Genomic DNA, 13,169 nt, shown 5'->3' with positions numbered 1-13,169 from the left:
CACTGAAAGTTGTGGAGAAAGGTTTAAAACGCATTCAGTCTCCAAACGGAGGTCCGTAGGATGGTGTGGGTTTGATTCCGGCTAGCCATCCCGTGTTGAGAAAATCATGAGCATTTTCACGATGAGATCCAGTCAAACCTCGTGTGCAGACCACGTTCAGCGGTTACAAAAAGACCCATGAATCGAGAGTGTTTGGCTTGGCGAATTTAATGAAACATATCGAATACCACAATGTAAGCATGCACTCCAAGGGATAAGCGCTTGTTGGCGGTGGCAGCTCAAAGAGGACGAATGATTGGCGCCAAGTCCGCCCCGAGAAGGACAGCGTCACACTTCACCTGTGCGCATTGTGGTGGGGACTGTCTCTCCCATTACTATTGGCGACTTCAGCCACGTACGTTATCGGTCACCACCCAGAGTGCAACTAAGGCCTGTCTGTATGATGGGAATAAAACCAGTTGTGCATGTGAAACTAAAAACTGACTCATTCACTGAATGTAGCCCACGAACCCAGAAAAAAACAGCAACAGAAAATAACCGACAACAAAATACAATACAACGTCTCAGTGATTATTTAAACACTGGAACTTCCTCCTTTCGAACCGTTTGGCTCACTTTAATTTGTATAGTTTAAGAAAGGAAATTAGACTTAGCCATCGTTGTACATGCAATGAGTTGAGATTCCAGTCTGACAACTTTTTAACCCGGTTGAAATGAGGAGGAAAAACAAAACAAAAACACACTGACGTTGAGGAAATCTTCCCACAATAACCTTTTTACAAATTCCGCCCAGGCAATGGAAGTCAAGCATAAACCCCTAATTAAAAGTGTCCCACCCTCTGGTGGCTGGCAGTATGCTATACAATCATATTCTTTTCGTGACTATGATAAAAAGGCACCAGGTTCGAATTATGTAGGCCCTGTCACGGAGCCTCTGAATTTAATCCGCTGTCACTTACTGTTAGGACAATGAAAGAAAATCGCCTGAGCAAGAGAATTCTGAATCTGACGTGTGTGTGTGTGTGTGTGTGTGTGTGTGTGTGTCTGCGTGTGTGTCTGTGTTTGTGTGTATGTATTGTACGTTTGTGTGTGTGTGTGTGTGTGTGTGTGTGTGTGTGTGTGTGTGTGTGTGTGTGTGTGTGTGTATGTCTGTGTGAATGTATGTGTGTATATTATATGCGTGTGTGTGATTGTGTGTGTGTTACATCCCCAGTCCTTCCTTTGCTTATAGCCAAGAACCTTTATACCTTTATATACAGGCACCGTACAAAGATAACGAAACGGGGGTGGGGAAAAAAACACACACCACCCACTCATTCAAACAGCTTATTGAAGTCTCTGTACGTATTTGTAAGACAGGCCCCACCCCCTCTACACCGCAGCCTCTCCCCCACAATTAGGGGGACCCAGTCAACGAAAGAAAGCTTGACGTGGAACACACACACACACACACTACACACACACACACACACACACACACACACACACACTGGTGGGTAGTGAGTGGCAAATCAACCGAAGGCCATAACTCGATTCGCAAGAGCCTTGAGCGCTGCCGGCTTGATTTCCTTCGACTGATCTGAACCACTTCGCTTTCAGTCTCACTCCCGTTTAGTCCGCGTTTATTAAGCGCCTGTGGTTTTGGAAGTGGTGACGCGTGTGTGTGTTTGTGTGAGTGTGTGAGCACTTGCGACCTATTTGGCCTCTCCTATTTAAAGAAAAAAATATATTGTAGGCTCACCATTCCGTCGTCGGCTTGGGATCAAGAGTTTTCAGTGTGTGCCTGTGCTTATACCTGTGAATGAATGCACCAGGTGGTACGCGTGGAGTTGTTATATTGTTTCTTCTCTCCAAGGTAAACAGCCGCCAGACCGATTTCATCACGGTGGTGTTCGGGAAGAAACGAGGGGATCATACACCTTGCCCTGTCAACAGAATCCGATTTGTGTCGTGTTTGACACCCCCCGCGTGGGGTCGTGGGATGGGCCACTGAGGTTATTACCTGGAATAAGATAGGAAAACAAGTCTTGCGCCTGTGTGAACTGGGTTTCAGGTGCCAGAATAATCAACCCGTGTGATTGTGGGCCCTCAACAACGAAGAAGAAGAAGAACGAAGCATTGAACTGAACGAAAAATGAAAACTCAAAGATATACTCAGTGTTTCTCGAAGTGAAATCTTCAACTGACTGACCAACACTTCGTCTCCGAAAATGTTGTATTGAACCGCCGAGTGTTATGCTTTTGGGATTTGATGCGAGCTTAAATTTGTCTGAAGAAATCAGCGGAGTTATAAATGAGAGCTTAATCTTGTCTGAAGAGACGAACGGAACTATAAACGAGAGCTCAATTTCGTGTGAATTTTGTCTGAAGAAAAGGGCGGGAAAACAGACTGGCTGACCGTCAGACTGGGGGTTGAAACTGACTGAAAGAGAGGAAACAAAAACCACACACAGAACAACAAACAAACAAACAACAAAACCAACCCGTTTTTAAAGGGGTCAGTCATTTGGTGTGCAGTCCATAATCCTGATTAATGCTCACAACTGAACCGAGCACACGTGCACCACCAGCAGTGCGAAAATCCCGCCGTGCTGCACGTGCGTTGCGAGGAAACCAAACGCGGCAACAACGCTGTGATGGTGACCTGCATGCTTTGCACGGACGCTTGACGTGCCTTGCAGGCTGACTTAGTCTTTTGTGTCCTGTTGCCTGTGTCAGTCAGTCAGCCAGTGAGGGACCGTGGAGGGTGCAGCTGCTTGCAGAAGGGAGAGAGAGAGAGAGAGCACACTACGTTCATGCCGACTCCATGTCATCGCAACCTCGTGTTGGGTTCCAGCTTCCTGTTCTTCCAGGTGAGAGCACTTTAATTGTAGACCCCCTGTACTGTCTGTGATAGCTTCAGTTGTCATGGAAAAGAAGATGATTTGATTAACCTGTACACATCATGAGGCCACGTTACGAAACCATGAAAACACCGTATAAAAGCTGTGTCACAGCTTCTTTTGTCCCTATTTCACTACCAATATACCCATTCCTTTTTATCTCAAACGCGTTTGTTTTCTTTATTTATTAATTTATTTGTTTCCTTGTTTATGTAATTTTCTTCTTCATTCGTGGGCTGCAGCTCCCACGTTCACTCGTAGTATACACATGAGTGTGTATGACCGTTTTTACCCCGTCATGTAGGCAGCCATACTCCGTTTTAGGCGGTGTTTATTCAGTTTTCTTACATGAATGACAGTGCCGTAAAATCGGGTTTCAACTTAGAAGGCAAACACGCATTTCATTATGATCGACAGATGTGTTCGTGTTAATGCAGAGTGCGGCGTTTATGGAGGCTTTTTAGTGTTTGTAAACAACCTGTTCGTTTTTTTTCTCCACCTCCTGTTGTCCAATTTAGGGATGGATGGGGGCCGGAGAATGGGGAACAAGTGTTGCTGGGGGGTGGGAGGAGGGAGGGGGAGTTAGGGGTGGGGGGTGTATATGAAATAAAATTCGTTTTATATTAAAATATTGACATGGTGTTGATTGCACTGTTCCTATTCGTTCCTTGTTTTGTTTCCCTTTTATCCTCCACACGCGCGCGTACATGCCCCACACCCCCACCCTCCCACCCCCTCCACCACACATACACACAAGAGCAGTTCTGTAGGCCTAAATCATTTCCAAAGTTTTTGTTTGGCAGATAGAGAAAAAACAACAACAAAAAAAAACAACAGTTCTGTAGGCCTAAATCATTTCCAAAGTCTTTGGCAGATAGAGAAAAAAACAACAAAAAACACAAAAAAACAACAACACCACCACCACCAACTAACAAACAAACAAACAACAACAAAAAACAAACAAAAACGATTTTAAGGACGTCCAAACCGAAAGAAGCCGTTCGGTATTCGTGAATGGTTATATTCGTTCTGTACTTGCATTTTTTTTTTTGGGGGGGGGGGGGGGGGGGTAAGAAAGAAGGAAAAAAGTAGGAAAATATCCGTTAAAATTCTCTGCAATTTTTAGGAGATACAAAGATGCACCTGAAGGAACCCCGCACTGCAACAGAAGTGTTGTTTCTGGCAAAGTTGTGCAGGACAGTCCACTATGATAGTGAAAACAAACAAGCCACTCGCAGGCGGTGTCACTAAAACTCGAAAAGACGCGAAAAGACGCGAAAAGACACGAAAAGACATATGAAAAAAATGTGAAAACGCGAAAAGACATCCGAAAAGAATGTGAAAATGCGAAAAGACACGAAATGACATGAAAAGTGTCTTTTCACATGTTTTTTCAGATGTGTTTTCGTATCTTTTCGCGTCTTGACATCTGAAAAGACATCAGAATAGATATTCCAGGACTTTTCATGTCTTTTCACATTCTTTTCCGGTGTATTTTCGCGTCTTTTCGTGTCTTTTCGCGTCTTTTCGTGTCTTTTCGCGTGTCTTTTCGTGTCTTTTCGCATTTTAGTATGGCACGGTGTCACTAAAACTCGAAAAGACGCGAAAAGACGCGAAAAGACTCGAAAAGACGCGAAAAGACACGAAAAGACATATGAAAAGAATGTGAAATTGCGAAAAGACACGAAAAGTGTCTTTTCACATGTTTTTTCAGATGTGTTTTCGTATCTTTTCGCGTCTTTTCGTGTCTTACTTAAAAGACGCGAAAAGACGCGAAAACACATCTGAAAAGACATCAGAATAGATATTCCAGGACTTTTCATGTCTTTTCACATTCTTTTCCGGTGTATTTTCGTGTCTTTTCGTGTCTTTTCGCGTGTCTTTTCGTGTCTTTTCGCGTCTTTTCGTGTCTTTTCGTGTCTTTTCGCGTCTTTTCGCGTCTTTTCGCATTTTAGTATGACCCCTCGCAGGCAGCAGAAAGAAACCAAATATATTCATGGGGTGTTTCAGCTCTGTGTCGACGCTTTCTCCCATGTGACAGCAGCCCGAACTCAACACAGAAATCTGTTGTGACAAAACGTAGCACAGTACAGTACAACACAATACAATACAGTGCGATTGTTACCGTGAAAGATGCGATGACAATTGATGGATTTCCAGGCTTGAAACACACAAGTTGCTTGCATTAGTTTACAACATTTCCAAGTCGTGCTTTAAAACTGAAAACCGACTAAAAAAAAAAAAAAGTTATCGTAAAATGGGTTTCTTCACAATACGAATTGCGTGAACGGAATTTTTTATATTCTTTTTTCTTTCTTGGAAACAAAACGCGTACAAACAATTGAACACAATGTATAACGATGCAAGGACTTATCAGGGCCTATTAAATAAGGCATAAACTGATTTTAATAACAGAATGCGTACTGAGCAAATGAATTATCTTGAGAGATAATTGTTTTAACGTTGCCTCTTCAACTTTGATTTAAAAAAAATTAGTAAGGCCCAAATTTCGTTACATTGTGCCATACTTCACTATGCCGAAAAGAAGAAAGACTTTTATTCACAGGAGCTATGTAGATTATTGAATTTGGAAAATAGCCCATTCACGTATGCTTGTGGACCATACAATGTGTGCCGTTCGTATGCACCACATATGTGGGCGATACATATAACACATACATTTATGCGCGCGCGCGCACGCGCACACACACACACACACACACACACACACACACACACACACACATACATACACACGCGCGCGTGCAGAGTTCTGAATTCATTGTCTGGGAGACTGATGAAAGTCGGCACAGATACAGGGCCTGTGTGTGTTATAGTTAACTTGACAATTTAGATTGTTAAATTTTCTACTTCCTTTTCTCCGCCCATCCAAGCTTACTCTTGTTTACCATCAACCTTCGTCACCCCATCCCCTCAAACCCCCAGTGATGTGTGAAAAAGATACATACATGTGTGCAGTGTTTCAGTGCACCAATTGGGTACACACCAGAGAAACGCAGTGTCATTGCCTCGTGGTATTACTTGCCCCATATCACTGGCTGTAGTCATTGCACCCTTCACCCTTTCTGTCGTCGTGTTACTGTGCTTAGCGGTGCTTGATCCACTTCATCATGCCCTGGGGCACATTAGGCCACCACCAGCACCACCACAGATCTTCCTTCCCCTCCTCGGACCTTTTGCTGCCTCAGCCAGCTTAGCTTCTCACTGGTGTGGCCGTTCTCCTTTACTGGAACACACACACACGCACATACACACACACACACACGCGCGCGCGCTCACACACACACACACACACACACACACACAAAAGAGCACAAAAAAAAACCCCCAAAAAGCAAAAACAAAAAAACCTCTCCTGTTTCAGTACTTGCTTTTATCTTTTTTTCCGTTATTTTTTTTTCCATCTTTTTCTTTTTATTTTATCTTCTTTTTTTTTTTTAAGTCCCAAGGGATGGATGTTAAAAACGTTATTTGCTCATTCCACTTCTCACATAAAAAAAATCCCCCCCCCCCCCCCCAAAAAAAAAGAGTTCAGTTTAACTTATGAGCTGTTGTACTTGCGGTCAGCTGTTTCTCTGACACTGGTAGGTGCTGTTTGTTGAAGGTTCTCCTGGTCTGATCATGGCTGTGTGTCATCTTTGTGTACTTATACCTAATGAGTTGAGTACTTTGCTGGACCGGGTGAAAGTGTGTGTGTGTGTCAAGTCAAGTCAAGATTTTATTTCATGATGGTAAATTGAATAAGCAACAATTGCTTTTTTACATCAAGCCATCAATGAAAATAATGATAATGATAATTAAAGAGAAGGGGAAAAAAAGAAAAAAAAATTGAAGAAAAAAAGTTCAGGGGGGAGGGAGAGAGAGAGAGAGAGAGAGAAGCAGAAGAAGAGCAACAACAACAAAATGCATATATATATATATATATATATATATATATATAATATATATATATATATATATATATATATACAAGAATATTGTGATAAAGAAATACAAAATTGCATTTCCATTTCACACACACACACACACACACACACACACACACACACACACACACACTAACCACTGAACACAAATTCTCGGACACAATTACACCATGCCCATCCCACCCACATGCACATGTTCCCCCATATAGTGCAAAATCCTTGCCAACACAAGCATATACAAAACATTTCACAATTAATAGGAATATTAGACTAACAGGTCAAAATTTGTATTACTGTTAATTATTTTCAATGAGGTGATTCTTCAGATTTTTCTTAAACACGTTTTTATTTACGATACTTTTCAGAGTGAGTGGGAGATTATTCCATAATTTTCCACCAGAATACAGAAAGCTGGATTTGTAAAGGTTGTTTCTTGGTCTGGGTATGCAGAGCATGTGGTTGTGTCCTGTGTTCATTAGTTTCAAATGTGTCTGCAATCTTTTTTGGAGCATTTCCATACATAACATTATGCATGCAAACAGCTTTGTTGAAGTACAGCCTGTTGTGAAAGGATAATATATTAAGTTGTTTATAGTCCATTGGGGTCAGAGAGTTCGGTTTCAACAATACTATTTTCAGTGCTCTTTTATACATACGGTGAATAAACTTCAAGTTTGTGAGGCTACAGCTGTCCTATAAAGTTGATGCATAATCGATTACTGGCAGAATATGTGCACAGAAAAAGAGCTTTCGTGAATGAACATTAAGGATCTTTTTGATTTTTGTTAGTTGAAGTATTCTATTTGAGAGACGTTTACTTAAGCACTTCGTATGATCAGTCCAAGATAGATCTTTATCAATAATAACACCCAGAATTTTATGTGAATCTATCTCTTCAATTTTATTGACGCCTAGGAATAGTGGTTTGAAGTTATGTTTCATTTTTTGTCTTTTTTGTCGTGCACATACATACATGCACTTCGTTTTCTGAGCATTCAAGGACATGTGATTCAAGTGTGTCCAGTCATTAAGTTTCTGAATATCATCTTGGAGTTCATTAGTTAGTTTACTGGCGTCTGAATTGCTTGAATATAAGGATGTGTCATCTGCAAACATTTCACATTTAGATTTCATATAACAAGGTAAGTCATTAACATAAGTGGAGAATAAAATTGGTCCTAAGATGGATCCCTGTGGTACTCCATGATTAATAGATGTAAAATTTGAGGTTTGATTATTTATTGCTATTAACTGCTTCCTATCAGAAAGAAAAGATTGTATAAGAAAAGATTGTGTGTGTGTTGTGTTTTGGAGGGTAAGGGGACTTGGGTGTGTGTGTGTGAAATGTGCCCGCTGTGTTGTGTTGATGATTTATTAACATTTTTATACTGCCAGAGCCTAAAATCAAAGCTATTTAGGCAGTAAAAGGTGTGTTGTGTTACTTGCTTGTGTGTATTTAGCTTTATGCATTGCTGTTTTATCTTTTGTCGAACATTTGTCATGTTGCGAGTGTGCTAGACTTGGCTGTTGGCTGAGATATTGTGAACGGTGAGCGACGAGCCTGTGGATGCACAATTTAATTTCCAAATGGATGAATAAAGTTATATTGTACTGCATTGTATTGTATTGTATATGATTTAATGACCTTTAAGACTGGCTTTAAGATTGAGTCATCCATTATCAACATACTGACAAAGCTAGTTTTAGTAAAACAGGTTAGGTATGAAATGAACACTTCGTCGCTTGACTATCTTTAAAAAAAAAAAATGTTTAGCCCCCATTCAGTTTATTGAAAATGTATTACCATTGAAAACTATCTGAATTAAATATATTTTTTTCACTGTATTCTTGATTTTTGAAACGGGCTGTTTGTGTATGAAGAAAAGGACCGGTAACTGTTTGCGCCTTGTCTGTCTGTGTGTCTCTCTTCCCAGTCTCTCTCACGACATTGCGAACCCAATACTTGTTTTGCTAGGTGCAGTTGAACTCGTTCTCTCCCGCCCTCCACCCTCTCTCCCCAAATCTCTCTCTCTCTCCCGCCCCCCTTCTCTCTCTCTTTCTCTCTGTCATGACAACGCGCGAGCACCAGTGCTAACAGGTTGGCAACAGAAGAATGATCAAACCGTTTCGCTCCAGCGACTGTTTATCGAGCAGGGAGGAAGAAAGAAGAGGGGTAAAAAGAAAGAAAAAAAAAGTCAAAGAAAGAACGTGACTTGTTAAGAACCGCCCATCCTGTTCCATGCCATTCGATCGGACGGCTGGCTGGCTGTACTTCGGGTCACGTTGACCTGCATGGCTGCTGGACTGTGTCCGTGATGGGGAAGGCAGATAGGGTGCGTGGGGGCACGTGCTGCAGTTCCAGACTTGGTGTGTGTGTGTGTGTGTGTGTGTGTGTGATCATCGACCCCTACTGTTGACATTACGGTTATGATAGTACGAAATTGTGCGTGCGTGCGCGCGCGCGCGTGTGTGTGTGTGTGTGTGTGTGTGTGTGTGTGTGTGTGTCATTGCCGACCCTTACTGTTGAAATTACGGTTATGATACTAAGTGTGTGTGTGTGTGTGTGTGTGTGTGTGATGGGGAAGGCAGATTGGGTGGGTGGGGGCACATTCAGCATTTCCAGACTTGTGTGTGTGTGTGTCGTTGCTGACCCCTGTTGACATTATGGTTATGATACTCTGCCTGTATGCGTGTGTGCGTGCGTGTGTGTGTGTGTGTGTCGGTGGCGGGCGCTTCCCACTTCTTTCTACATAAGTATCCCATTGGTGTGTCTTCATATGCATGTTGAGAGAGAAAAGTGGGAGGTTGGCGTTGAGGGCCGGGACAGGGGCAAGAGTGGGGTGTGTGTGTGGAGGTGGCACGGGGAGAGGGGGGGGGGTGATCTTCAGGTTTGGACAAGACCTCTCGGTGCCCGGGTGACCCCTCTACACCAGTCAAGGGTTCAGGGGGCCCGTGGACGTTACACTTGGCATGGTAAGATTAGGTATACAGCGTGACCCAACGACCCGTGTGTGTGTGAAGCGCCATGGCAGAATAATCGGTTTAGGTGTTGGGACTGTCCTTGTGCAGTGTCCATCGGTGATCAAGGTTTGAGGACCCCGTTTCGGCATGGTGTTGTGTCCATGGAAAAGGCACTTCGCTCCGATTTTCCTCACCCCCACTCAGGTGTGAATGTATATTGACTTTTCGTTGGGGAGATGTTTCTGCTTTTTGTTTGTTTTTTTCGCCGCTTTCGCCAAAATCTGCACGTGACGTAGGTGGAGACTGTGGAATCTTGGAGTGACGTGAAGGACCATGGATGCGTGATGATGATATAACGTTGTTTGAAAAATCAATATTTTATTGGCTTTTGTTTTGCAATAGAAATAGTTTAAAGTGTCATTTACTTATACAGTGTTTACCTGTCAAGTTAAACGTGTTTTAGTGGAGGTCATGATAATACATGCTGTCATCGTAGAAATGGGCACACCCCCCCCGCCCCCCACACACACTCACACACGCACGCCCACCCGCTCGCACGCCACCATACCGACGACACGCACACACACTGAATAAACGCATGGTTGGTTCCCTTAAAATTTCGCCCTCTCCCTTCCGACAGTCGATGGTCGCACGTTTTCGTGTTAACACTGTATTGCAGGCTACTAACATACACCCTTCGTCCTTTCACAGACACGCCCCAGGTGGATGTACGAACAGTGTTCGTTTTTATAAACGTGATTACATGTGACGAAAATAATCATGACGTATACACAAATGATTAATTCCTGTCCCACCCCACACACCTGTGCTTTAATTCTATGCATATCTATTTTTATGTGTTCTCACTAGGGGTCCTTAAATAGTCTTGTCTTGTTCATTATATCCGTCTTCACCACTTCAGTCGCTTTTCGTATGAAAGAACGTTAAGTGAGGCTCTGCAATCAAGTTGATCGTTCAACATGGCGTGTTCCATTCGTTTTGAGTCCTGCACCCCACCCCCCCGCCCCTCCACACGCCCCCCAGCCCCTTCGCCCCGCCCAAACCAGTCTCCTACCACCCCACATATCCATACTTTTATTATCATTACTTTTTTTCTCCTTCATTTTATTCGGTTTCGCTACATGTATGATGTCGTTTTCCGCAAGCAGTAATGGGTCTGGTTTCGCTTCAATAATCGTAAAGGAGAGGAGCAGTCAAAGGTTCGCTTCAATAATCGTAAAAGAGAGGAGCCATTAAAGGTCCCCTACTAAAACACGGTCTGTTGGTGCAAAACGCTTTGGAACGCGTGTGATCATTCTTGTACGACATGTGTTGGTAGCTAATGCAAACTTTGTTATAAACTACCTTTTCAGTCAACGTTCTTGGAGTTGTGGGCAGGCATGCATTCAGTTTAGACTGGAAAGAGGAGGGGGGGGGGAGTGTGTGCCAATAATTATTCGTTGTGCGAAGATGTTGACTCCTTGTCACACACCTGACAAGTCTTGCACCATATTGAACAAAAAAAACAAAAAAGAAAAGCGGGGGGGGGGGGGGGGGAGAGTAAGAAAAAAAAAAAGCAACCAACAACAACAAAAATTCGCGTGTGATAGTAACGGGAGAATAGTTAATTGTAGAGCAATTGTGGTTTACTTCGAATGACACCAACAGCATCCAGTTTTGCATATGATCTAATAGTAATAACAAAAAAAACCGTTGATTGGTGATGAAAAAAACAAGAAAACACCAAAAAATGAACACCCCACCCCATCCACACACACACACGCACTACATTGCTTTTTCCGTAAATCAAACTGCAGCACACTGTTACGACATTTTGCGACGATTTGTATGACAACAAGCAGCCTTGTTTCGCATCGAACGTGTGCGTTGTTTGTGATGTCACAGCTATCAGAAACTCTCCAAGCGTTTGGATGAAAATTCGTGGCAGCGGATAGAAGTCGCTCAGGCGCTGAGAGTGCTTCAGTTTTCCCACTAGCTGAATATGACTGAATCAGCACGAGTGTGTGTGGAATCAAGTGGTTTTTAATTCTAATTTTCATTTATTTGTTTGTTTATTTATTTATTTAATCGTTTATCTGTTTATATATTTATTTATTGAATTATTTATTTATAATTTAATGATTTTGAATAACGGTTTGATTTCGCGTTTTAATGTAATCATGCATGTCTCAGTGCAAAATTAAAACAACAGCAAAACAACATTTGAAAAAAAAGTAGTTTTAGGGGGTAATGTTCAACTTTAGAATACTAAACTCAGGGGGGCTGTTTAGACGAAAAACAAAGGGTGTCTTAGGCTCACCTCGATGCGCTAAGTTGAATGGAACCCTCAGCTAAGCTGTACGACCACTACTTTCCCGTGAAACTGCGACAATTTTATACACAGTAAGCTCAGCCGATCACAGCCAGAGCAACCACCTGCACGCCATTTTGACTGCTGATCACGGGAAGGAGTACTCAGCTTACTGTGTATTTGTCGCAGTTTCATGGGAAAGGAGTGGTCCTAGAGCTTAGCTGAGGGTTCCATTCAACTCAGCGCATCGAGGTGAGCCTAAAACACCCTTTGTTTTTCGTCTAAACAGCCCCCCTGAGTTTAGTATTCTAAAGTTGAACATTACCGTTTTAGGGACCTTTAAGTTGATAGGACCGAGTTTGATAGGGCGTCACGGTTGCGTGGTTTTGCTACTGTTGTTCCTGTGAACAGCCTGGTGACTGATGACTTGTAGAGCAAGGGAGGGAGGGATGGGGAGGAGGACAGGGAGGGGGCAGTCAGAGGGGAGGGGCGGGGGGCGGGGGGGAGTTGTGTCAAGTCTCGTGGGAGGTTGTTTTGCAATACAAAGGACGCTATCGGAAGGAGACATTGATTTATGTGTGTGTGTGGGGGGGAGGGGTGGTGGTGGTGGATGGGGGTACGTGTGTGCGTGTGTTCTTGCGCGTGCGTGTGTGTGTATGTGCGTATGTTTGTGGGTTTGTTTTTTTTTTATCCGTGTGTGTGTGTTTGGGGGGGGGGGGATGAATACGAGTGCGAGAAATGAACATTACACAGCAAGCTGGTTTTCTCTCATGGGGCGGAGTTGGTCTCCTTTCTTCTTTTGATATACTTCTATACAGGCAGGTTTCTAAAGGGGAGCCATAAAGCGGCAATGCTTTTTTTTTCTTTTCTTTTCATGAAGTTGTTTGTTAATTGATATTGGCTTGAAGTTATGTTCCTTGTGTGTGGAGAGAGTTACCACTCTTTGCTATTAATTGAGATGCCCCAAAGTGTAGGCCTGTGGGAGTATTTTGTACCTCCTCCTCCCCCCCCCACCCCAATCCCCACCCCTCCTACTTTTGAAAGGATGAGTAATTGACCTGATCAGGT

General features: G+C 43.0%; 1 protein-coding gene across 1 annotated transcript in view; it reads left to right on the top strand.

Annotated features, from left to right (window-relative positions):
* The first annotated feature begins 2,769 nt into the window (after positions 1 to 2,769).
* Positions 2,770 to 13,169, top strand: part of LOC143275313 (uncharacterized) — a 34,978-nt gene continuing 24,578 nt past the window's right edge. The window contains exon 1 of the mRNA XM_076579317.1: positions 2,770 to 2,852. Within this exon, the coding sequence (XP_076435432.1) occupies positions 2,796 to 2,852 (57 nt within the window). The 5' untranslated portion in view covers positions 2,770 to 2,795. The remainder of the gene's footprint in view (positions 2,853 to 13,169) is intronic.

This window comes from Babylonia areolata, chromosome 2, assembly GCF_041734735.1.
Source record: "Babylonia areolata isolate BAREFJ2019XMU chromosome 2, ASM4173473v1, whole genome shotgun sequence".
NCBI lineage: Eukaryota > Metazoa > Mollusca > Gastropoda > Neogastropoda > Buccinidae > Babylonia > Babylonia areolata.
The sequence above is the reverse complement of the archived record's forward strand: the minus strand, read 5'-3'. Positions and strand labels throughout refer to the sequence as shown.